The sequence below is a fragment of the Staurois parvus genome, unplaced genomic scaffold, assembly GCF_062004578.1.
Source record: "Staurois parvus isolate SC_StPar_1 unplaced genomic scaffold, SC_StPar_1.0 ptg001398l, whole genome shotgun sequence".
Lineage (NCBI taxonomy): Eukaryota > Metazoa > Chordata > Amphibia > Anura > Ranidae > Staurois > Staurois parvus.
Genome location: NW_028319194.1, coordinates 572058 through 597978, shown reverse-complemented (window position 1 = coordinate 597978; position 25921 = coordinate 572058). Strand labels below are relative to the sequence as shown.

The window sequence follows — 25921 nt, the reverse complement described above, 5'->3', positions numbered from 1 at the left end:
GTCCCTAACCCTCAAGGGGCGTACAATCTAAGGTCCCTAACCCTCAAGGGGCGTACAATCTAAGGTCCCTAACCCTCAAGGGGCGTACAATCTAAGGTCCCTAACCCTCAAGGGGCGTACAATCTAAGATCCCTAACCCTCAAGGGGCGTACAATCTAAGGTCCCTAACCCTCAAGGGGCGTACAATCTAAGGTCCCTAACCCTCAAGGGGCGTACAATCTAAGGTCCCTAACCCTCAAGGGGCGTACAATCTAAGGTCCCTAACCCTCAAGGGGCGTACAATCTAAGATCCCTAACCCTCAAGGGGCGTACAATCTAAGGTCCCTAACCCTCAAGGGGCGTACAATCTAAGGTCCCTAACCCTCAAGGGGCGTACAATCTAAGGTCCCTAACCCTCAAGGGGCGTACAATCTAAGGTCCCTAACCCTCAAGGGGCGTACAATCTAAGGTCCCTAACCCTCAAGGGGCGTACAATCTAAGGTCCCTAACCCTCAAGGGGCGTACAATCTAAGGTCCCTAACCCTCAAGGGGCGTACAATCTAAGGTCCCTAACCCTCAAGGGGCGTACAATCTAAGGTCCCTAACCCTCAAGGGGTGTACAATCTAAGGTCCCTAACTTACATTCATACATACACATACTAGGGACAATTTACACAGGAGCCAATTAACCTACCAGCATGTCTTTGGACTGTGGGAGGAAACTGGAGTACCTGGAGGAAACCCACACAGGCACAGGGAGAACATGGAAACTCCAGGCAGGTGGTGCTGTGGCTGGCATTCGAACTAGTACTGTACGCCCCTTGAGTAATCATTACTGCATCAGTAAATGTTTTTTTTCCTTCAATGGTTTTTTATTAAAAATGCAGAAATTTGAAAAAAAAAAAACAACTGTCAAGGCTCAATGCCTAAAAGTACATAGAAAAGGATTACAAAAAATAATGCATACAGATCTAAACTCATGGTAGTTTTTATACAAATGCTTCACTGTGACCCTGAAGAGGTATCTTGTAACAAGCAGTGTAAGTATTTGGATTTGACCTGGTGTTAGCCTCTTGACTACTAGTATATTATTAACCCATATCTCTGTGCTCTGCTTTTCAGCAAATATTGTGCATTCAAAAATATATCGCTGTTTATGCATCTTTAGATTAAAGGGTTAATTCCCCTTTACAAACAAAACTGCCTATGCAGGTAATGGGCACATGTAGATAAGAACAAACTGTGCAGCTTTGACTGAGGTCAGATCATTTTCTTGCTGTAGGTGTAGGTCATACCTTCCAAAGCCTGGCTGAATAACTCCCACAGATAGCATCATCCTGTCTTGCCTTGTTGCTACAATGTTGCCAAGATGCTCCCAGCCGTTACTGCGCACTCCCAATATTATAGGAGCAAGCTCTCAAACCCCTGCACATGTGCGGTCCACTATCTCCTCTGTTGCTGCATCGCTGAGCTCTGAGCTACTGCAACAGGGGAGAAAGAGTGCATGCAAGGGATTATTAAATTCAGCTGGTAGTGTCTTAACAAGGTCCTTTGAACTTTGCTAAAAGCTACACAGTTTATTTTAACTCCTTGGCACCGGCGCCTCCTGGCCCTTTAAGGGTTTCAGAAGTCGGGAGGTGGGGCGGGGTTTTAAGGTCACGTGACTGCCGTGATTCGCCGTCACATGATCGGGTCCCAATCAAAAGAGGCGCGTGCTCTCAGCACATATGTTTTTGTTAATTGCATGCAAATGTGTGGCCGCTCGGCATCAAAGCCCAGATGCCGGGAGGCCGCACATTTGCGTGCGGCCGGCGTGAAGAGGTTGCTACAAGCATCCTGTGCCTGTATAGGCAGTTTTCTGGTAAAGGTGAGTGGACCTTTTAAAATGGCATTTTTTTGCAAACTCATTAGTAGATAGACTTTTGCAAAGTCTTGTCATATTAAACAGTTGATATAGTCATTACATAAAAAATACACTTAGAAGCCTATTTCTTGATGGTTCCAGAGTTTGTTCGGGGCCTCAGTCTACATATTGCCCCTCCCATGGGTCGTAGAGAGCCTGTGTCATATATCTTGAAGCTTTGACCTTCCACCAACTCAAGCTGGAATCTCTGCAGGAGCTTGGCCATTACCACCTTCGCTTCCATCTGTATAAAAAAAGATACAGATAATCAGTTTAAAAGTCTGCTTATCCAAGAGGGACATAGTAGACAATTAATGCAGCCCCTGATTTCTCATATCTCGTATGTTCAAAGATGGAGATCTCTCTGCCATAATTCTTTGTTCTGTTGACGTCCAATGGGAGTTTTAGGTATTCGTGCGCCTCTCTGTGTTTTATCTGCTTTTGTTACAATCCCTATAATATTAATTGGATGAAAAAATCCAGCGGGTGGAATGGGACCCCTTTATGGCCTCAGCAGGTGCACAATAGGTCAAAGAGAGCGCCAAATGAAAAATCCTTAGGAGTCCAAAGTCTGTTTTATTCAACTAGTTACAACAAGTAGGACAAAAGCCACCACTACGTTTCAGGGGCCATACAATCCTCTTCATCAGTCCCCTGAAACGTGTTGGCTGTCATTTGCCCTGCTCATTGTAACCAGCCAAACAATACAGAGTTTGGACTCCTAAGGATTTTTCATTTGGTGCCCTCTTTGACTTATCACACCTGGATTTCTCAACTTGGATCTTCTCCTGGGGAGTCCCTTACCTTTGTAGTGAGTTGTGGAATAAAGGCTATCTAGGCTCAAGTAATGACTTTCTTGCATTTCGATGACATTTGAAAATCAGCGTCTATAGCTCCCCTCTACCACTACCTCTTGGACAGCAGTTGTGCAGACCTAGCAGCTGAAACACAGAGATATCAAACTATCAAATGCACTCCCACCTTTCCTGAGGGATCTTATAGATAAACAGAAAGTTGATGGAAAGTAGATAAAATGAGCATCAATGTGTTGGAAAGGTGGAGGGAGTGTTATTAGGAAAACCTGTCACTTTGCCTATTCCTGTTAACTCAAGTCCCATTTTTTTTCTAAAAACAGCATCTGCTCGTTTAAACTGTCCAGTGAAAAATAATTTGAATAGAGTGACTTAAAGGGTCAGTTCACAAGCTTGTTTGGTAGACTTGATAGTTTATGTGTAACTGAATTCTTTCTCCTAGTCTTTTACTCACTTGTACCAGATTCAGTGAGATATTGCTGACTAGATCGCACAGCTTTCCAAATCTTCCAAGCTGGACTTAGGACAGGCAAGAATATAAAGTCATGGGCTCCTGTTGCTGTCAAAAACAGCCAGTGAGCCAATAAGGAGAGAGAGGGGGCGTCTCTGTGTATAAATGGAGTGAGCCTGCTTGGGTACCCCCATAGCAAGCTGTTTGTTATGGGGGCACTCGGCAGGAGGGACCAGGAGATCTGGTGGGAGGATCCGAGAAGAGGAGGATCAGGGCTGCTCTGTGCAAACAACCATTGCACAGAGCAGGCAAGTAGGACATGTTTGTTATTTATTTATTTTAAATTGCCTTTAATATCACTTAAGTATGAGGGGGAGACCATATAAGATGCAGCTGAACTTTAACTCTACAGTCTCCACCAAACACTGAGTATCAAATTTGGGTGGATTGACCCTTTAAGTCACTCTACTCAGAATCTATTTTACTGAACAGTGTAAATGAGTAGATGCTTACGTGTTATCAAATATTCGGGGCTATTTTTAGAAAAAAATGGTTGTTAAAAATGGTTTTAACTTGTGTTAAAAGGAATAGGCAAAGTAATAGGTTTGTTTAATAACACCCCTCCTGCCCCTCCAAGTACTCACTGATACCTTCTCCTGGTTCCTTCACCGTTTTGTCATCTGTCAGAGCCCTTGGAAATAATGGGCATGGGGAAGAATATGACCTTCTCCTATTCCTCTCAGGATGAAGTGCTCAAGCGTGATCGGCAAACTATCAGACCTGAACACGTGGCAATGGGGGTAAGATCATTAACCCTGTGTGAACACAGGGTCCAACATGATGCTCACAAAGGGAATTGACCCAGTGATCTGACAAGTCGACAGTGGGAGAGTGCAAAAAAAGTATCAGTGGCCAGGGGATGGTGGGATATAGGGAGAATTTGTCACTTTTCCCAGTTCACATCTTCCAGTTGTGTATATTTCTCTATACTCCAGGCATTTTCTTTGCCACATTGTTATGAAATAAAATGAATTAACATACCTGTGCAAAGACTTGTCCAATACAAGAACGTGGCCCAAGAGAAAATGGGAAATATGTAAAATACGGCCTGTATAAAGAAAGAAAAATTACTAACTTCATGTGCCAAAGCATACTACTCTAAGACCTAATGTGCATAGACATTTGTTGCTATGATAATTTCATTAATGTCAATGCTTAGAAGATAGTGAAACCCATTCACAGTTTAACAAAAGATCAGCCTTTGTGGGAATTTTTAATGTCCAAATAAAGTCTGCTTCAAGAAGCCCTTTGAATGAGTTGGGTGCTATGTCAATATTTTGCAGACATCTTTCATTAAGATACAATGCAGAGTGAATGCTTCAATAAATACTTGTTTGCCCTAAATAACTTTAGCCTTGGTTTCTGGGGGACACTTGGCAGCTGTTAGGAAAATAAACCTTTTTCTAATGAGTTGTACAAAATAATTTCCTCAGATGTTGGTGCTGCAAAGATGCCCAGTATTGGTTCAAATGGAAAAGACAATTAAAGAGATCTTGTGTACACAGTAAAATACATTTTATTGTTGTAGTTACATTAAAATGCCATGTAATGCATTTCATGGTTGCTTGCCACTTCTTCAGATCGTGTGTGTCGCATATACTTTAGTCGGGGTACTACACATCAGGGGCGGACTGACCATTTGGAAACTCGGGCACTGCCCGAGGGCCCGGGGTCAGTAGGGGGCCCCATGAGATGCCCCTGGTAGCTTTTTCATAGGCTTTTTTGAGTTTGGGCAAGGACACAGGGGTCCCATGATCCCCTATTGCCCGGGGGCCCCATGAGTTGTCAGTCCACCCCTGCTACACATTCTTCACATTGCTGACAACTTTCTTCAGAGCCTCAAATTAGGTGTTCTGATCAGGTCAATTTTTCATTTGGACCTGATCGGAAGGTCCATTCATCCCTATGGACAGGCAGGTGTAAACAGACTTGTGGCCATTTACACCCGCCTACTCTCTGGGTCTGCTAAAAAAAACAAAACAGAAGGGGACTCCATCCTCTTCTGTTTAGGAGGATCAGATCGGAGGTAGTTGGGTGTAAACAGACAGCGGAGTCTGTTTAGTCCTGGCCGCCAATAGAGCGGGCTTTGTATGTGTCATCCGCCAGTTCTGCTCCAATCAGCAGGGGATCTGTGAGCGGATTTGTAAAATTTCCCTTCGATTACTGTTCTGGTGACAACCCAAAATTTTGGATTTTCCTTCCCTTTCACTCTCAGTGATTAGGTTAACAGGACAAAGAGGGTGATTTTCTAATGGGGGCATAGATAGCCATAACAAATCCTGTTAGGTCTTCTAATATCTCTCCACTCTCACTCTGAAGCAATAAGGTCTGGCTCTCTATACATTAAAGGCATAGTTCAACTTTAAAAATGTAAGACATGCACCCACATTAATAAAAAATAAAATTTGCATTTATTACATTTTTACATAGAAGCCTGCAGGGCATAAACCTTCAATTATGGGGCTAGAGGAAGTAAACAATGGACTACATGCGCTATGTGAGTCTCTCTGTCACAGTGGCAGATAGGACTTGTAGTCTTCCATTCATGGATCCCTATAAATGAATCTGTGAATGGATGATAAGTCAGTGTGAGTGGAGCACACTAAATTTAAAAACAGGATGCTCATGGGAGAAGTACCCCACAACTCAGGTAAGTGGGTGGCAGCTTGAGTGTGCAGGTGGGGGGATGCAACCATGTTTCATGTTATACTCCAAAGATGGGTGTAACATAAAACATGGTCCCAAATTAGGAGCAAACATTTAATTGCGATCATCCACTGAAAGAGTAATCTGCATGGAGACAGAAATATTCTCCATATTCCTGATGACAGGTTGGGTATCATTTTGGTGGTTTACTTCAACCTACCCAGATGCTATTCTAATATCTTTTCCAATCTGTGATTCTAAAAGCCAAAATAAACTACATTATAAAGGTCTCTGAGAATACTAACACTACCCCTTTTTCTTATGGTTGCTTGCATGGGCCCGCAGAAATCATCTGAATTGGAAACTTTTAGCGTTACTATTTCCTTAGAACTGCTGGAACTTCTGCTATATCTCTATCCACTGTCAGATATTAGCAACTTTTAGCCCCTAAGCGGCTCCAAGGAGAGATAAAAGAAATTTAAAGCCATTTAAATCCTACAATAAGGCAACACTGATGCATGAAAACCTTTACATGTCTACACCAGTGGTTTGCAGGCTGTGGTTCCTGGGCTGAATGCGGCCCTTTGCTTGCCTTTATTCAGCCATTAGGGCACTTTTACTCCCACTGATATGAGGCACTATTTCTCCACCACCTCCTGACTCCATCAATACAGCACCATTCCTCCCACTGACACCAGTGATGGGGCCTAATTCCTCTCAACGACAGCAACAACTGGACATAATTGCTTCCAATGACTCCAAAGATAGGGCACTATTCCTCTCACTGACACCAATAATAGGTGGCATAATGTCAGGGAGCGAGGAGCCAGACACACAAGGAGGTGCAATTAAAGGTAGGTTTATTAATTTTAAAATAAAGATAAGAGTCTATGCAAGTCCAACAGCGGAAATCGTAGCCAAAGCCGGGGTCAAGAGCCAGGAAGAATCGTCGCCAGAGCCGGGATCATGAGCCAGGAACAATGGTCACCAGAGCCGGGGTCAGAAGCCAGGAGGAGTCTTAGCCAAAGCCGAGTCGGTATCCAGGAAAGCAATGAGTAGCTAAACAGGAGCTTGCTGTTGTGCAACAGACAGGACACGAATGCAATGGACAGCCACATACAGCAGACTTATATGTGATAAGCCGCCACCTCCTGGGGGAGGAGCCGCAGAGGGCTGAAAGCATAAAGGATCCCACAATGCTTTGTAGACACCTAAGATGGATGCCAGCACATGGAGCAGCACAAGGTCTGAGGAAAGGTAGGACCTTGACACATAATTACTCTCAGGGAAACCAAAATGGAGCATAATTCCTCCTGGTGGCACTGATACCCCACTGATACCAACAATAAGGGACAATGGGTCATGGGCGCTATGAAATTTTTAAAATCCTACTGAACACCAAGCCTGAGGCATTGTATACTCCCAGTGATGAAAAAACATTTTCTACTCCCATCGGCTACAGTCTGCCCTCCCCAAATTCTGAAGGACAAGCAACCGACCTTTTGTTTAAAACATTTGGAGACCCTTTGTCTAGACCAAAACCAATGATAACTACGGTTTTTAGGCAAACATGCTATTTCCAATGTATCACAGAGGTAACAATTAGCACAGGTAAGAAAAAAACAATTACTTGGGAGCATCAGGGTGAAATCGATCTGGGTTGAATACAAGGGGATCTGGGTAAAACTGCTCCATCCTTCCCATGACGTAGGTGTTAAACTATGCAAAGAAAAGAGAGAGGTTTATTTTATAAAATTAAATTGGTCAAACTTTCTTTCAGTAAGTAGAACATTCCACATTTTTATAAAGTGGATTGATTCTAGAACACTGCAATACTTAATGAACATCAGGTGTGATACAGGATGTAGTTGTACTCTATGCGATATACAATGATGAGCCATAACATTATGACCACTGACAGGTAACGTGAATAACATTCATTATCTTGTTACAATGACATCTGAAAGTGTGTGGACTATATTAGGCAGCAGGTGAACATGTTGTCCATGAAGTTGATGTGTTGAAAGCAGAAAAAAATGGGCAAGTGTAAGGATCTGAGTGACTTCGACAAGGGCCAAATCATAATGGCTAGACAACTAGGTTAGAGCAACTCCATAACTTTAGCTCTTGTGGGATGTTCTCTGTCTTCAGTGGTCAGGAGTCGGACCTACCAAAAGTGGACCAAGGAAGGAAAACCAGTGAACCGGTGAAAGGATCAAGGGAAGCTAAGGCTCACTGATGCACATGGGGAGTGAAGGCTGGCCTGTGTAGTCCAATCCAATACAAGAGCTACTGTAGCTGAAACTGCTGTAAAAGTTAATACTGGTTCTGGAAGAAAGGTGTCAGAACACAAACAGCAAAGTGTAAGGGGTTGTGTAGCCACAGACTGGTCAGGGTGCCCATGCTGAGCAATTTTCACAGTCAAAAGCACCAACAATGGGCACATAAGCGCCAAAACTGTACCATGGAGCAATAGAAAAAAGTGGCCTGGTGTAAAAAAAACAGAAGTAATGCCCGTGATCAAAGAAATGCCTGTGCGCACAGAATCAGGGCTGTGCATGCATCTACACGTGCACGTGTGTGTGTGAGCATTAGCATGCCCATGAGCAAGGACGTTTGAATAGGCTTTGCCATCCAGTCACCTAGTTGAAGCACTGCAAGATTTAGGAACATTGTTGAACATTGGTCGTCAGGAACATTGGTTGTCAGGAACATTGGTTGTCAGGAACATTGGTTGTCAGCTCCTTCTGCCTGTGACCTGATTGTCAGATGGTCTGACCCCACTTGTTCCTAAACCTCTGTTGCTGACTCTGGCTTGTGAGCCAACCTTGCCTCCAGTACCTTCTCTGCCCACCTGATACTGGCCTTGGCCAGGCACTGACTCTGCTCCTGGTTTTTTAATTTTTACCTCTGCTACCCAGTTATTGCCAGTGTCTACACAAATGAAACAAAGCAGGGAGCCAGATTAGTGTGTGGTTAAAACCAACACTTTAATTCCATTTCTCACTTACATCTGAAAGACCTGTAGACTGCTCCAGGTGTCAGAGTGGTGGTGTAATGACAGCTTACAGCAATATGGATGGGACTGATAAGGCTGCAGGGCACAAGCAGGGATGCACTGCAAGATGACAGATCGGCCGCGTCTCTCCTCTCACTCACAGCACTAACACAGTCAGGCAGACAGGAGAACATGACAGCCTGTATGTGGGCAGGCCGCAAAGTGTTTGTGGCCTCGCCTCCATTTTAAAAGCTGGCCCACCCAAGAAAAGGATGCTATTTAAAAGCTGTCAGAGCAGCCGACTAGAGCCAATCAGTGCATATTTTTTATAATGTACATAGAAAAAATACGCACATTATTAAAAAATACGCACAGCGTGTTTCTGTGGCCCCGCCTACATGTCAGGGTCCTGTCCACAGCAGAAATTCTGAAAGATCTGGCATTTCTGCCAGTACCCTGCATGGCCGCAGAAGCACGCATCAGTCTGGTGCCAGATGGCCTTCATAAGGAGGCTCATCACTTCCTCAAGTTCCTGGGTGATCTCCAGCTCCCCGTGCCTTGTTCCTGTTTCCTTTGATTTCCTGTTACCAACTCGGCTTGCTCCTGGATCTGTCTCTCTGATTTACCCCTGATCTGACCTTGGCTTGGCTTACGGATACTCTCTCTCCTCTGTGTATGACCTTGGCTATCCCATCTGACTACGTCTGCTCTGATTCCCACATGGTACCTGACCTTGGTTTGAACCGACTACCCAGTAAACATCTAATCCCGGAAGTTCTTGCATACTACACTCAGGCGCCTCCTGTCTGCAGACCTATCTCCGTGCACCAGCTGTGCTTCTGGGTGGACCACCAACCAGCACTCCTACAGGCGACCTGTGCAACTTTGGGCCTGACTCCCGCTGTCCCACTCTCAGGGGAGTCCGGAACTTAGCCGCAAGGGAAGCCCTCTCTCCATTGGCCTCCATCACCAGGTACATGATACTACATTTTTAAAGCTGGCATGCCCAGGAAAAGGATGAGATTTAAGAGCTGTCAGAGCAGTTGACTAGAGTCAATCAGTGCATATTTTTTATGTATGTAAAAAAATATGCACATTATTAAAAAAATAGGCACATCATAAAAAAAAAGTGGAAAATTATATATAAAAAATTCCAAATGCTAAAAATAACCCAGGATATTATATAATAGTACTAATCTCCATTTCGACCTCTGGGTGCCAAGGTGTTCAGGGTAAATATCCCTTCCTCTTAGATTGTAAGCTCTAAAGAGCAGGGCCCTCTGAATCCTCCTGTATTCATTTATACTGTCTGCCCTTATGTTGTAAAGTGCTGTGCAAACTGTTGTCGTTGTATAAGTCCTGTATTATAATAATAATAATAATAATAATAATAAATATCCAAAAAGTCTCCCTATTGCAAAGTCTCTGGAACCTCTCCACCAGGGAGTCACAAGGTGGAACAGACTCCATTACCCAGACTCTTAGATCTTCTATGGATTTGACATGATGAGTTTTATGATGATAAAGTGAGGGCAGTTCCTCCCAATGGGGACACAGACAGCAAATAAAAACCTGACAGAAGTACTATCTTGTCTCCACTTTGCCTTTAACCACCACCTACACTCTAAGGGTTCGTTTACCCTTGCTTCGACTTTAACGCATATTAAAGCACCTACTGCTTCAACATATTTTTTTGATGCTTCTGTGATGCTTTTTTGAAGCTCTCACGAAGCTTGGCAAATGCCCTGTATGTGTTGATTTTCTATTTGTTTTAAAGGGGCCCAGCAGAACCCCGGCTCAGCAGTACCCCCACTCAGTAGATCCCCAGCTCATTAGTACCCCCGTTCAGCAGATACCCAGCTTATAAGTACCCTCATTCAGCAGATACCCTGCTCAGTAGTAACCCCCAGCTCTGCTGATCCTCTGGTTTGCTGATCCTCCTCTCTCTCTCTGGTCCTTGCTCACCTCCTGTTACACTGCTCCCATGCTACGCACCACATGTGACATCTGCTAGTTTCTCCTGCTCTGGTCCTCCAGCCTTGCTGATCTTCTGCAGCGCAGTCCTCTCTCTATGGTCCCCACTCACCGCTAGTTGGCTTCCCAGTGCATCTTGGAATATGTCATACCTCCGATTCCTCCAAAAAAAGAGAGCCTAAAATCTGCCAGTACTATTAGTGAGCGTTGTCACAAACTTCTATAGAGGCTTTGAAGAAGCTTTGTGGCGCCAAGAAAGTGACATGGGATATCATTATTGAAGCAAAACAAAACAATTACAACAGTGTGAACAGGACTGTAAGGTAACCATTTTATTTAGTGAGAGGTGCTTTGATTGGCATTCAAAGTGCTTTAAAAAAGAGCGTCAAATGCCACATTTTCAGGCAAATGTAATCCAGGTCTAAATCTCAACACCAACTATAATTCAACAATTAATAATGAAAATAATACTGATACCAGTGCCAATTGAAATTTGTTTAACCACTTGCCTACCAGGCACTTTTACTCCCTTCGTGCCCAGGCCAACTTTCAGCTTTCACTTTGAATGACAATTGCGCGGTCATACAACATTGTGCCCATATGAAGTTTTTACCATTTTTTTCACACACATAGAGCTTTCTTTTGGTTGTATTTAATCACCACTGGGTGTTTTATTTTTTGCACTATAAACAAAAAAAAAGAGCAAAAAATTAAAAAAATTTTTTTCTTTGTTTCTATTATAAAAATTTGCAAAAAGGTAATTTTTCTCCTTCACTGATGTGTATTGATGAGGCTGCACTGATAGGCTGCATTGATGAGGCAGCACTGGTGGGCATTGATGAGGAGGCACTGATGATGCAGCACTGACAGGCAGCACTGAGAGGTGGCATTGATGGGAAGCACTGACTGACAGCATTGGGCATTCATGAGGAGGCACTGATGATGCTGCGCTGACAGGCAGCACTGATGGGCACTGAGAGGTGGTACTGACTGACAGCATTGGGCATTCATGAGGAGGCACTGATGATGCTGCACTGATTTGCAGCAATGATGGGCACTGATAGGTGGTACTGATGGGCGGTGCTGACTGGTGGCACTGCTGGGTTGCACTGATAGTCATGGCATGGATCATCAGTGCCGTGATGATCAATGCAGATGTCCTCTGTGTCATTTGCTGGTTATCGGCAGTACTTTGCTCATGCTGTGACAGTATGAGGAAAGTGCTGCTGATAACTGGCAACTGTATTTACATTGTGATCTGCTGTGTCATTGGACGCAGCTGATCACATGGTAAAAGGCCACTGTGATTGGCCTTTTACTTTATCATGTGATAAGCTGTGTCCATAGGACATAGCAATCACGGAGAGTGCCTGCTGCGTGCCGTTGGGGAGCGCTTGGGAGGGTGCATTCTTGGAGGACGTCATATGACCAGAACTGGACAACAGCGCTGTAGCTTTCATTCGGCTGTAGCTCAGAGCTCTGAGGAAGAAGGCATGACCTTCGAAATGCGTCAGTGTACTGAGTGGCTACCCCCATGATGGGATTTGCACTGGACCCTTGTATTAAAGTCCCTTGGAGGACTTACATGCCTGTTTTTATTCGCTGTTTATGAGTACCATTCTTTTACTAAATAAATTTTGGTTACTGAGGTAATGCGCAAGGTTGGTGCGCTTCTTGTTGTTTTACTTCACTAGACATCCACAATCCCTGAGACTGCTTCTGGATGTCACCATCTTGTTTGTGATGTTAGCAGACCCAGAAGACTCTTTCTAGTGACCAAGAATGTCACTCAAGTGACATTCTATAGTATTCTCCTTCTCTTCTCCCCAGGCAGATACATAAAATAGTATATAGAGAGGGGAGGGGTAAAGTTGCTGGTCCACCACAGACAGTAATGAGACACTCCCAGAAGAAAAGGGGGCTATGACATGCACAAAGGGAGAGGCCTGTGCTAGGTAATCAAGTAGTCTAATTTTGTAGCAAATTCAAAGACAAAATTCATGTAAAAGAAAAATACTGCAAGTAAGTATGTAAAACAGTAGTCATTACTGTATTAGACTGTAAACATTGCTTGGGTCAGTGGGTGCAATAGTGGTTTGGATCTTACCATCAGGCTTGAGTTAGCGGGAATTCTCACGCCCTCTATAACAATTTCTTCTTCTAGGACACGTGATGTACCTGGACCAGGAGGGTAGAGTCTTAAACTTTCCTTCAAGACCTACAGAACATGTACATTAAATCCAAAGTTTACCAGTCTAGTGATTTTGATATGTAATATATCAGACAGCAAAGGTCTTTGTTATTACATTGATTTCCATTTTTAACCCCCTAATGCCTGAACACACTTTTGAAACTTTGACGTGTTTGTAAAATATAAAAATCACTGCAACTACTTAGTGAATCTTGGTGAATTATACTGCATTTTTTCCCAAGACAAATTGGGCTTTTGTTTGGTCGTAAATGGTAAACTGGACCAAAATAGTGGGGGGAAAAAAAAAAAAACTTTTTACTATTTAGCAATATGTTTCTTGCCATTACTATGGCCCACCATGAAAAAAAAACCTCCTGATGTTTGCAGTGATATGCGCATCTTATTTGTACCAGGTTTTTTTTTATCATGCCTAAGTACACTGACACTAAATTAAAAAGAAAAAAAACAACTTTTATTTATTTCTACAAAAAAAAAAAGAAGTAAAAAAAGTGACCATTGACCCCTAACATTTGGACCCAATCTTGAGCCTGACAGTAACCCAGATCAAACTCTGATCTATTTTATCTTTATTTATTATTAATTAATTCACACATTTACATTTTTTTTTTTTAACATTTTCTCCTTTGCCTAGCAAAAAAAGACTCAATTTATCTTTTTCTCCATTCAGGAGAAACAGAGTACATGGGTGCGGTTACTGACTGATCATGGTGACAGCCAAGCACAGGCTATCCCAGTGATCACATAATTGAGAAGCTGTACTCTCGGGTCCTGATCATTACTATGAGACCTGAAAGGGTTGGTGACAGCTTGGTCTCCGTGCTGGGAGCTCGCTTCCAGCACAACTGCTGGTGCGCATAAATGTGGTGCCTTGGAAGAAGGCCCATTTCCCTGATGGCACATATACAGTATGTGTGACACTGGCAGGAATTACTATTCTACACAAATAATCTATACACACACACACTACTGGCCCTGTAATCTATTTCTTTATTAGGTTGTTTCTTACTATATTTTTCTGCCTCCTTGCAATGTCCTCCTGAAACTCCCGAACCTCTCTGTTTCCCCCTCACTTCCATTTATTTGGAACAAACAGCGCACAGTAGTTGTAGTCATGTACACTGCTCTATGTGAACTGAAATTCTCATAGTCCATCTCAGGAGCATGCAAGAGAGGGTAGCTACATTCCTACATACAGCGGGACCATGGAGAACAAATGTAACAGCCATCTAACAGGGAGTCAGATCACAGCAAAAAAACAAGGAATTTGGAGATTTGGAAGAGGCCAAGAGCCTCATTAGACCAGGCGTTTTCCCAATCTTCTATTGTCCACTTTTGGTGGGCCTGTGTGAACTGTAGCCTCCGTTTCCTGTTCTTAGCTGACTGGAGTGGCACCCAGTGTGGTCTTCTGCTGCTGTAGCCCATCTGCTTCAAGGTTGAACATGCTGTGCATTCAGAGGTGGTATTCTGCATACCTTGGTTGTAACGAGTGGTTGTTTGAGCTACTGTTGCCTTTCTAACAACTTGAACCAGTTCTCCTCTTCTCTGCCCATTCTCTGACCTCAACAAGGCATTTTCGTCCACACAACTGCCACTCGCTGGATAAAAAAAATACACAAAAATGGTGTAGCGCTCTTATCAATACATAAATACTATAATAATAAATAGTGATCACATCCCTTATAGGGTATCCAAGTGGAAAAAAAATAAATAAAAAACTCAAGTGAATAGATAACATAAACCAATGGTCTCCAATAGACCAATTGTGATACAACTATACAAAATAAAGTGCTGATTATTCCAGATGTCAATTGAGATAAGTGAAAAAAACTTGAAAATCAAAAACAATTCATAAATGGTGAGAATCACATGTGATCCCAGCACTGGGGGATAAGTATATCAATAATTGTGAAAAAAGTGCTCAGTGCTAAAAACACTTCAAATAACGTGTACAAATACAAAACTCACGTCCAAAACCTTATAATGGATAATGATAATGATGAAAAATAAACATATGAATCCCCTATATAATAAAAAATGCAATATAAGTAGTACTAAACAAAAGTCCCAAAAAAATAATGTGACACCAGTGTTCCAAAAACATGCAGGTGATCCTGTGCGTTGCAGCCTTTGGTGATTAATCCAAAAATAGCTAAACTGGCTCCTCACCTCCTTACCGTGACCCTAAAAAGGGCCTGCTAGCTTTTGGGATCACTCCTGGACCCTCCAAGTATGGATTCCTCTTAATAGTATCCTCCAATGTGGACAAAAACTTGCATCAGGTAAATGCATGTAAGCTTTTCCAGGTCAGGATCACCTCCAAACTCCCCTTTGGCCACAATAAGTGTGACTAGCTCCCATAGAATCCATACAAAGAGAGAACCTCCATAGTGCAATATTGTTTATTATTAAAAATAAAAGGCAATGTAAACCATTAAACTCACATTAGTTCAGCAGATAGCCTTAGAACCTCATGCTACGGATGTACTTGCATGGGTTCATGTGGAGTACAAAGATGGCATTCACGCCCGAAACTGCATCACCACGTCACCTACGCGTTGCGTCATGGCACACGTGACTTCATCACAATCACAATTGGTCTATTGGAGACCATTGGTTTATGTTATATATTCACTGAGTTTTTCATTTATTTTTTTCCACTTGGATACCCTATAAGAGATGTGATCACTATTTATTATTATTATTATTATTATAGTATTTATGTGTTGATAAGAGCGCTACACCATTTTTGTGTATTTTTTTTAGCTTTCTCACTTATAGGTAATAAGGTGCAGGTGTGAGCAGCCTTATCCATTACTAGCTACATTCACCCTTAGAGCGCAGGAGGTTTCCATTATATATTGCCACTCACTGGATATTTTCTCTTTTCCGGACCATTCTCTGTAAACCCTAGAGATGGTTGTGCGGGAAAATCCCAGGAGATCGGCAGTTTTTGAAATATTCAGACTAGCCTGTCTGGCCCCAACAACCACCAAACCACCTTTCTTCCCCATTCTGATGCTCAGTTTGAACTCCAGCAAGTCGTCTTCACCACGTCTAGATGTCTAAATGCTTGGAGTTTCTGCCATGTGATTGGCTGATTAGCAATATGTGTTACCAATAGGTGTACCTAATAAAGAGGCCGGTGAGTGTATGTGCCTGCAGTGAAACATTACATTGTGCATAATCTCAGCGTAAGCAAAGAAGCTTGTAAAGTTATTGAAAGGTCCACCTTTAAACTATCTTAGTACAGGACAGTAAGCCACCTATGTGTATTAATATATATATATATATATATATATATATATATATATATATGTGTGTGTTTTGCTTTGGTCATTGTGTTTCCTCAACTGGTCTTTTTAAATATAGAGCAACTTGTAAACTGGACTCTTTTTTTCAGCTACCTGGGACAAGTATTGCAGTTTTCCAAGATCTTCATACTCAAGGTCTCTTTTGGAACCAATAACATCATCCACTTCATCCTGAGCCCTGAAAAGTGAACACAAGTTTGATGCTTAATACATTTCGCCTACTAAGCAAAAAGCGAACCATCGTTCAACATAAGTGCCATCATCCCTGTGTACACTAGAGAACTCAACTACCAAAAAGAATGGGATTGTTTGGCACTAAATCAGTACAACCAAATGTGTGTATAATACAATACAAATTATACAAAAATACAAATAATACAGTTATTTGTATTCTACTCACATTTGATTGTACGGATATAGTGCCTAAAAAGTACCATTTCTGGTAGTTGAGTTGTTTAATATGTATAATATTTAACCAATGTACTCTGAGTTCTGTACTGTTCACTTGTCTTTATCTATTTTACGATGTTTTAGAAGGTTTTTCATCCTACAACAGCTAAATGGATATTTTTGTAATTATACAGTAGCTTCATGTAATACAATCAGAAATAAACACTTAAAGGATAAGTTCACCTTTGGAACATGTTACATGTTCTATCCCTTTTTAGGGTGTTCCCATAGCAGCAGCCGCCGCATGTCGCGCTCTCCTCCCTCTGACAGATAGTACGGGGAGAAGTTTCCTTATGGCCACGTCACTCATTCACAGAATTCTGTGAATGCCTATAAATCCCGTCAGCCATAGCGGCTGTCGGCTTGTAGTTTTCAATGGGATGTGGATGTACGGTCAAGCAGATATTCTGACAGGAAGCTTGAATGAACTACCACAGCGCTCCACAACGCTGTGGTAGTTCATTTAAGCTTCCTGTCAGAATATCTGCTTGACCGTACATCTACATCCCTTGCGGCAAGCAGATATTGTGACAGGTCTGCAGGAGACCTGCATGGCATCAGCAATCTACTGATCACTGCTGCAATGCTTTCCAGGCTCCTTTGGGCAAAAATAATAACTGCACATTTTTTTGCCTGCAAAAAAATGTGCATTTATTATTTTTGTCCAAAAGGTGAACTTATCCTTTAAATTATTCGGCTTTCCCCAAGAAAAAGTTTGATTTGTTAAGGGATGACAGACCGGTAAAGCAGTATGTTAATCAGATTATCTGTCTCACTTTTTCAGAATGTCCGGGTTCCGTGCCAGTTCTATCAATGTAAATGATAACTGGTTGGCAGTTGTTTCTTGCCCTGAAAAGGACACAAGCACAAGAGCTAGCAAACAACATGGTTAATTTACAAATACCAGAGAAATGGAAACTGGAGCAAAACTGAAGCTCGCTAATGGCAGCTATGCAAAAACTAAATGAGGGTGAAAGATAAAATCGGATTGGTTGTTTTAGGGTATTGCCGCACATTTGCCCTGATTTGTATTGCTCCAATGTTTGTAAAACGTGCCCACCTACCCATTCAGGCAGAGTGACAGAGCCTCTTGACAGCTCAAGCAAGGTACACTCACCAATACAAACCGTCCTTGACAACTTCCTGCTGTAGGAATCCATCCTGGATATGCTCCATTGTCATATGGTGTCAAAATGTAGCTGGGCAGAAGACAGCGCTGATCCCCCATGTGTAGCTGGGCGGAAGACAGCGCTGATCCCCCATGTGTAGCTGGGCAGAAGACAGCGCTGATCCCCCATGTGTAGCTGGGCGGAAGACAGCGCTGATCCCCCATGTGTAGCTGGGCAGAAGACAGCGCTGATCCCCCATGTGTAGCTGGGCAGAAGACAGCGCTGATCCCCCATGTGTAGCTGGGCAGAAGACAGCGCTGATCCCCCATGTGTAGCTGGGCAGAAGACAGCGCTGATCCCCCAAGTGTAGCTGGGCAGAAGACAGCGCTGATCCCCCATGTGTAGCTGGGCAGAAGACAGCGCTGATCCCCCATGTGTAGCTGGGCAGAAGACAGCGCTGATCCCCCATGTGTAGCTGGGCAGAAGACAGCGCTGATCCCCCATGTGTAGCTGGGCAGAAGACAGCGCTGATCTCCCATGTGTAGCTGGGCAGAAGACAGCGCTGATCCCCCATGTATAGCTGGGCAGAAGACAGTGCTGATCCCCCATGTGACAAAGTTTCAAATCAGTTGCTGCCATGGGCAATATATCTTAGTGGGGGGCAAACAGGGGTCATTGTCACCACTCTCCTCTGCATAAAAATGATCAGTGTCACATTAAATCAGAGCTCCTGATCTGCATACTTGCACCAGGTCAAAATAAACATAAAATGGAATGGCACCTAAATGAGAAGTTCCGCTTTTGCGCCGACTTTGTTTTCTTTTTCAAAACTAGGTAGCCGTTTCCACTTTCACTCGGATTGCCTAGGGGTGGTGAAATGAGCAGGATGGAGGAAGCTTTTTTTAATAATAGAATTAGGAACAGCACAAGTAACACACTCTACTGACTGTAATTTATGTCCCTTGTGCTGATTTTTTTGTTTGCAATATTGGCTGCACGTAGGCTTTAAACCAAATTCTATACTATCCAATTTATTTGAATATATTTTCTGCATTTACACCTTTGTTCTGAACAATGCCACTGTCTGACTTGTTTTTCAACTGGTTATTGTATCAGTTGTATAGTAATAATTTTCTGGCTTATCCTGAAACTTTCCTTATTGCAAAAAATATATACTTTTGTAGAACAGTTAAAAAAAGGTGAAAACTTATAATTCGGTGCCCCAGGCCCCAGGCAGTTCTACATGCTCATTAAAACCATTTTACATTAATGGATTTGATTACAAACCTGCAAGGAAGAAAGTAACAAAATTATCTATCAAATCTTCCATATCACATTCATCTTCCTGGGCTGTGAAGAGAGGGAAGAGCAAATTAGTCTCTTGAAAAAAAAAATGCTTATCCTCAGATGTGTAATTAGCATCAAGATCAGAAGCAGGCCTTACTTTTTCCCTAGGAATGGCCCCTAAAGGTTTTGCAGCAAAACCCCTGAAAACAGTAAAGAACGAGTTGGGGGACCTTTTTAAAAACTTCCAGTACTGGAGAAATTGTTTTACTTTTTCATAGTAATGGCCTCTAAATATTTTGTAACATAACCCCTGAAAACAGTAAAGAAAGCGCAGGGGGACTTCTTCTAAAACCTCTTCCAGGGGGACCTCTCCAAAAATTGCAGAATCTGCCTTACTTCTTTGATAGGTATGGCCCCTAAATGTTTTGCATCATAACCCCTGACAACAGTAGAAAATGAGCAGGTAGTCCTTTTCAAAAATCAGAGAATCAGCCTTACCTTTTTCTCATGTCTAGCCCCTAAATGTTTTATATCATAAGCCCTGACAAAAGTAAAGACTGGGTGGGGGGACCTCTTTCAAATCCTTTCGAGCCAGGACCTCCTCCAAGATTGGAGCATCAGCCTTAGTTTTTTCCTAGTTATGGCCCCTAAATGTTTTACATCACAGCCTCTGGCAACAGTAGAGGATAAGCAGGGGGGTCTATTTTGTGTGGAATAAGTGTTTTTACCTTTTCTTTAATAAATGTGATATGTGCAGGGGCAGACTGACCATTTGGAAACTTGGGCACTTCCCGAGGGCCTGGGGTCAGTAGGGGGCCCCATGAGATGCCCCTGGTACCTTTTTCATAGGCTTTTTTGAGTTTGGGCAAGGACACAGGGGCCCCATGATCCCCTATTGCCCGGGGGCCCCATGAGTTGTCAGTCCGCCCCTGGATATGTGAGAACTCTTTTGGCTTACCAGCCCCTTTAAGGATCTGTGTGAGTATATCCAACGGAATGTCTTCTCCATCTTCAATAGCCTTTCTGCGTCTCTCGATACATTCTCTCCCAGTTTTCCTGAGAAGTCTGAGGCTCTCTTGAGTATCTTTAATATACTTCTGCTTTTCCAAGGAGAACTAGCAAGAAAGACATACTGTAATAAACATAAAATAATAAGGTTCATACAATAGATGCTGTAAGATTCATTACACTGTGTAATGTAACAGGATGGGTAATCAGCTGCATGATCAGACAAAGAGTAACTGTAAACTGCAGTTTACTAAACAGCATTAGAATGGCAAAGACCATGCATGCACAGCAGAATAAAGCAAGGCAGATTATGAAAGCTGCACAAACATGAACGCTGCACATCAATGTCTCTGGGACTCAATCATGTGGCTACTACTTCAGTAAAACAATTCAGAACACAGCTACTCGCGATTGTCCTCATAAACAGCATCTCTTACAATAAAAACCAGGTTAGCTATGGTAACAAGGTGAATAGCTGGAGGGATCCAGGGTCATTCCAATGGAACTGTAGTTGGGTGTATGGAGCATTCGAGCGTCGCATGGGTTTTGATTTGGACACCTTCTTTCTAGTTAGCTTAGTTGTCTGTTACTACACTTGGATGGCACGGTGTCAGGTCTCAGAAGGTCCTCCCTGTTCAGGTGGTGGTGAGTGACATTCTTGGTGAGGTTGGGAAAATTCGGGGTCTTGAGAAAGACAGGCTGCGGCGTAGGGCTTGGATGGAGGCGTGGAGGAGCATCAAGCCTGTTGCTGCGGTCTGTTGATCTCGGGTGATGGGAACTGTCCCTGTTTTCTGCCTCTTGCACTCCCTAGCTTTTGCGTTTCGGTCTTTGGTAGCCTTTTGCATGGTAGGTTGTAGGGGTCAGACGTGGAAGATCTGCGGGTTCCTTAGCCCTCCCCTGTAGTGTAATAGTGTTGTTAGGGTATTATTGTATATAGTTTAGGCCATATAGGCCGTAAGTGGCAGGTTTAATATGGAAATTGAATATGGTTTTATATCTGAGCCATAAAGGCTCCTAATTATATGGTCTCGGCCATAAAGGCCTTGTACTGTAGATATTGTATATACCTTTAGATTTCCCTTTCAGGTTATAGACTTTTATTTATGAGCCGCTCAGGCTATGTTTGAGTTTTTTTCCCCCAGGGACTGTTGGGACTTTTTAGTTTCCTTTGTGTTGAGTTTTGTATTTATTTATTCATTTATATTTTGTACTTTTATACATAAGTTTGATGGATATGTATGACATTAATACATAAATAAAAAATCTCCAATGGAACTGTAGTACTCTGGCAGCAATCAGGTAGGGACTCCCCACTATAGCTGAGTCTTTTGAAGATGTGTGCTGTTGAGCTCTGTCTGCCTGCATGCCAGTTCTGACAGTGAGGGGCCTCCCACCTGGCTGAAGATTACTTGCCAAGCTACCTCTGCCTCATCCGGTGGGGACCCTTGCAGTTTCTGAGGAAGGGAACTAGAGAAACGTATACAGGCCATAGACGGTTCGTTTATCGGCCAAGTTTTTGTCTGAAAGAATAAATCGGCCGATTTTCGCACTGTTAGTGGGGCAATGGAATCGCAGATTTTTGCGGTTCCTCATTTTTTTTATTGGTCATGCTGGAAAATTTGTGAAAAATGGCCGATTTACGCCAAGTTTTTGTCTGAAAGAATAAATCGGCCGATTTTCGCACTGTTAGTGGGGCAATGGAATCGCAGATTTTTGCGGTTCCTCATTTTTTTTATTGGTCATGCTGGAAAATTTGTGAAAAATGGCCGATTTACGCAATCATTGGTGGCAACAGAACAAACAAAAAATAGGAATGCACTGTGAATTACTAAATATACATCTGTAATCAAAAGTCCACATACCGTATTTGTCGGCGTATAAGACGACCCCCTACTTTTCCTGTTAAAATATAGGGTTTGAGCTATACTCGCCATATAAGACTACCCCTCTTCCAACGCACACCAAATAAAAATTAAAAAACATCAGATTTGATTTCAATATGATATGGTATTTCAGTATGGTATTCCAATGATGGGGTGCTATCCCTCCCACTGATACCAATGATGAGGCACTACTCCTCCCACTGACACCAATGGTGGGGCACTATTTCATCCACTGACACCAATGATGGGGCACTATTCCTCCCACTGATACCAATGATGGGGCACTATTCCTCCCACTGATACCAATGATGGGGCACTATTCCTCCCACTGATACCAATGATGGGACACTATTCCTCCCACTGACACCAATGATGGTGCCCCATCATTAGTGTCAGTGTGTGAGGAATAGTGTCCCATCATTAGTGTCAGTGGGAGGAATAGTGCCCCATCATTGGTCAGTGAGAGGAATAGTGCCCCATCATTGGTCAGTGGGAGGAATAGTGCCCCATCATTGGTCAGTGGGAGGAATAGTGCCCCATCATTGGTGTCAGTGGGAAGAATCATGCCCCATCATTGGTGTCAGTGGGAGGAATAGTGTCCCATCATTAGTGTCAGTGGGAGGAATAGTGCTCCATCATTAGTGTCAGTGGGAGGAATAGCACCCCATCATTGGTGTCAGTGGGAGGAATAGCACCCCATCATTGGTGTCAGTGGGAGGAATAGTGTCCCATCATTAGTGTCAGTGGGAGGAATAGTGCTCCATCATTGGTGTCAGTGGGAGGAATAGTGCCCCATCATTGGTGTCAGTGGGAGGAATAGCGCCCCATCATTGGTATCAGTGGCAGGAATTGCGCCCCATCATTGGTGTCAGTGGGAGGAATAGCGCCCCATCATTGGTATCAGTGGAAGGAATAGTGCCCCATCATTGGTGTCAGTGGGGAGGAGGAATAGTGCCCCATCGTTGGTGTCAGTGGGGAGGAGGAATAGTGCCCCATGGTTGGTGTCAGTGGGGGAGGAATAGTGCCCCATCATTGGTGTCAGTGGGGATAATAGTGCCCCACCATTGGTATCAGTGGGGAGAAAAGTGCCCCATCATTGGTGTCAGTGGGGGAGGAATAGTGCCCCATCATTAGTGTCAGTGGGGAGGAGGAATAGTGCCCCATCGTTGGTGTCAGTGGGGAGGAGGAATAGTGCCCCATGGTTGGTGTCAGTGGGGGAGGAATAGTGCCCCATCATTGGTGTCAGTGGGGATAATAGTGCCCCACCATTGGTATCAGTGGGGAGAAAAGTGCCCCATCATTGGTGTCAGTGGGGGAGGAATAGTGCCCCATCATTGGTGTCAGTGGGGAGGAGGAATAGTGCCCCATCGTTGGTGTCAGTGGGGAGAAAAGTGCCCCATCATTGGTATCAGTGGAAGGAATAGTGCCCCATCATTGGTGTCAGTGGGGAGGAGGAATAGTGCCCCATCGTTGGTGTCAGTGGGGAGGAGGAATAGTGCCCCATGGTTGGTGTCAGTGGGGGAGGAATAGTGCCCCATCATTGGTGTCAGTGGGGATAATAGTGCCCCACCATTGGTATCAGTGGGGAGAAAAGTGCCCCATCATTGGTGTCAGTGGGGGAGGAATAGTGCCCCATCATTGGTGTCAGTGGGGAGGAGGAATAGTGCCCCATCGTTGGTGTCAGTGGGGAGGAGGAATAGTGCCCCATGGTTGGTGTCAGTGGGGGAGGAATAGTGCCCCATCATTGGTGTCAGTGGGGGAGGAATAGTGCCCCATCATTGGTATCAGTGGGGAGAAAAGTGCCCCATCATTGGTGTCAGTGGGGGAGGAATAGTGCCCCATCATTGGTATCAGTGGGGAGAAAAGTGCCCCATCATTGGTGTCAGTGGGGGAGGAAAAGTGCCCCATCGTTGGTGTCAGTGGGGAGGAGGAATAGTGCCCCATCTTTGGTGTCAGTGGAGGAGAAATAGTGCCCCATCGTTGGTGTCAGTGGAGGAGGAATAGTGCCCCATCGTTGGTGTCAGTGGAGGAGGAATAGTGCCCCATCGTTGGTGTCAGTGGAGGAGGAATAGTGCCCCATCGTTGGTGTCAGTGGAGGAGGAATAGTGCCCCATCGTTGGTGTCAGTGGAGGAGGAATAGTGCCCCATCATTGGTGTCAGTGGAGGAGGAATAGTGCCCCATCGTTGGTGTCAGTGGAGGAGGAATAGTGCCCCATCGTTGGTGTCAGTGGGGGAGGAATAGTGCCCCATCATTGGTGTCAGTGGGGAGGAGGAATAGTGCCCCATCGTTGGTGTCAGTGGGGAGAAAAGTGCCCCATCATTGGTATCAGTGGAAGGAATAGTGCCCCATCATTGGTGTCAGTGGGGAGGAGGAATAGTGCCCCATCGTTGGTGTCAGTGGGGAGGAGGAATAGTGCCCCATGGTTGGTGTCAGTGGGGAGGAGGAATAGTGCCCCATGGTTGGTGTCAGTGGGGGAGGAATAGTGCCCCATCATTGGTGTCAGTGGGGGAGGAATAGTGCCCCATCATTGGTATCAGTGGGGAGAAAAGTGCCCCATCATTGGTGTCAGTGGGGGAGGAATAGTGCCCCATCATTGGTATCAGTGGGGAGAAAAGTGCCCCATCATTGGTGTCAGTGGGGGAGGAATAGTGCCCCATCGTTGGTGTCAGTGGAGGAGGAATAGTGCCCCATCGTTGGTGTCAGTGGAGGAGAAATAGTGCCCCATCGTTGGTGTCAGTGGAGGAGGAATAGTGCCCCATCGTTGGTGTCAGTGGAGGAGGAATAGTGCCCCATCGTTGGTGTCAGTAGAGGAGGGACCGGAGCCAGGTAAGGTACAGCAGCCCCTCTGCCCACCCCTGTACTTGGTGTCCGTTGGAGGAGGAAGGGGGGTGGCGCCGCCCCTCGAAAAAGTGCCGCCCTGACACCGGCTCGCCGTATACCGGCGTATAAGACGACCTCCGACTTTTCAAAAGATTTTCACGGGTTGAAAAGTCGTCTTATACGCCGGCAAATACGGTAAATACTTCATAAGTCACTTCAAAATTAGTGCACAAAAATTTTTTTTAAAGTCACTTCAAAATTGGCGCAAAAAATATATACTGTATTTTGTATACTTGTGGTCATAATCCACCACCAGAAAAAATAAATAAACTCACCAGAGCTTTTAGCTGATTAATTAAAACCAGCAAAAACGCTGTTGCTCTGGGAGCAGTGAAGTATCCAGGTGGCAAAATCAATACTCTGTATTGAAGAGGGATATCCAAGATTGGGAGCAATACTCTGCAACAGAAGCATCAAACCAGCACCTGGGAACCTTTTATTAAACGTATCCTCCAGTCCTAGTCAAAGAGCCACACTCGGGAATAAAGAAAAAGGATGATGGTGCAGCGAGTTTAAAACATCCTATTTATTCAAAAGTAAGTAAAACACTCACAAAGTCACGCCGACACCAGCATGATAAGCAGTCAGCAATACCATCAGATTGCAATCAGCGAGCAAACCCGCTTACCACGGATACCTCCGCTAGACAGCAGGGAGCGTCCTGACGTCACGACATCCAGGCTCCGCCCTACGCGTTTCGTCACAAATGATGTCCTCACGGAGCGGCAACAGAGCTTGGCAACAGAGCGACCGATGTTTCGTTTTCGGACGAAAAATCGGCCGATAAACAAACAGTCTATGGTCTGCATTATCCTCCATGGGTGTGTCTAGTAACCCGGGGGGTTGTGGAAAAAAGAGTTAAAGGGGCCTGCACCTGTATCTGAGCATTGTGAGTAAATTGGCACTCCACTACATTAGCTTTTAAATTTCCCAACCACAGACTACAGTTTTTTTAGA

At 44.0% G+C, this 25921-nt stretch overlaps 1 protein-coding gene across 2 annotated transcripts in view; it reads right to left on the bottom strand.

Annotated features, from left to right (window-relative positions):
• Positions 1–829: 829 nt before the first annotated feature.
• Positions 830–25921, bottom strand: part of LOC149436217 (cholesterol 24-hydroxylase-like) — a 58042-nt gene continuing 32950 nt past the window's right edge. For both annotated transcript variants that reach the window (XM_089661862.1, XM_089661861.1), the window contains 8 exons: positions 20151–20307; positions 19193–19255; positions 17573–17645; positions 16440–16524; positions 12931–13041; positions 7482–7570; positions 4187–4253; positions 830–2126 (listed from right to left, as the gene is read on the bottom strand). In XM_089661862.1, coding sequence (XP_089517988.1) covers positions 1965–2126; positions 4187–4253; positions 7482–7570; positions 12931–13041; positions 16440–16524; positions 17573–17645; positions 19193–19255; positions 20151–20307 — 807 coding nt within the window. In that variant the 3' untranslated portion in view covers positions 830–1964. The remainder of the gene's footprint in view (positions 2127–4186; positions 4254–7481; positions 7571–12930; positions 13042–16439; positions 16525–17572; positions 17646–19192; positions 19256–20150; positions 20308–25921) is intronic.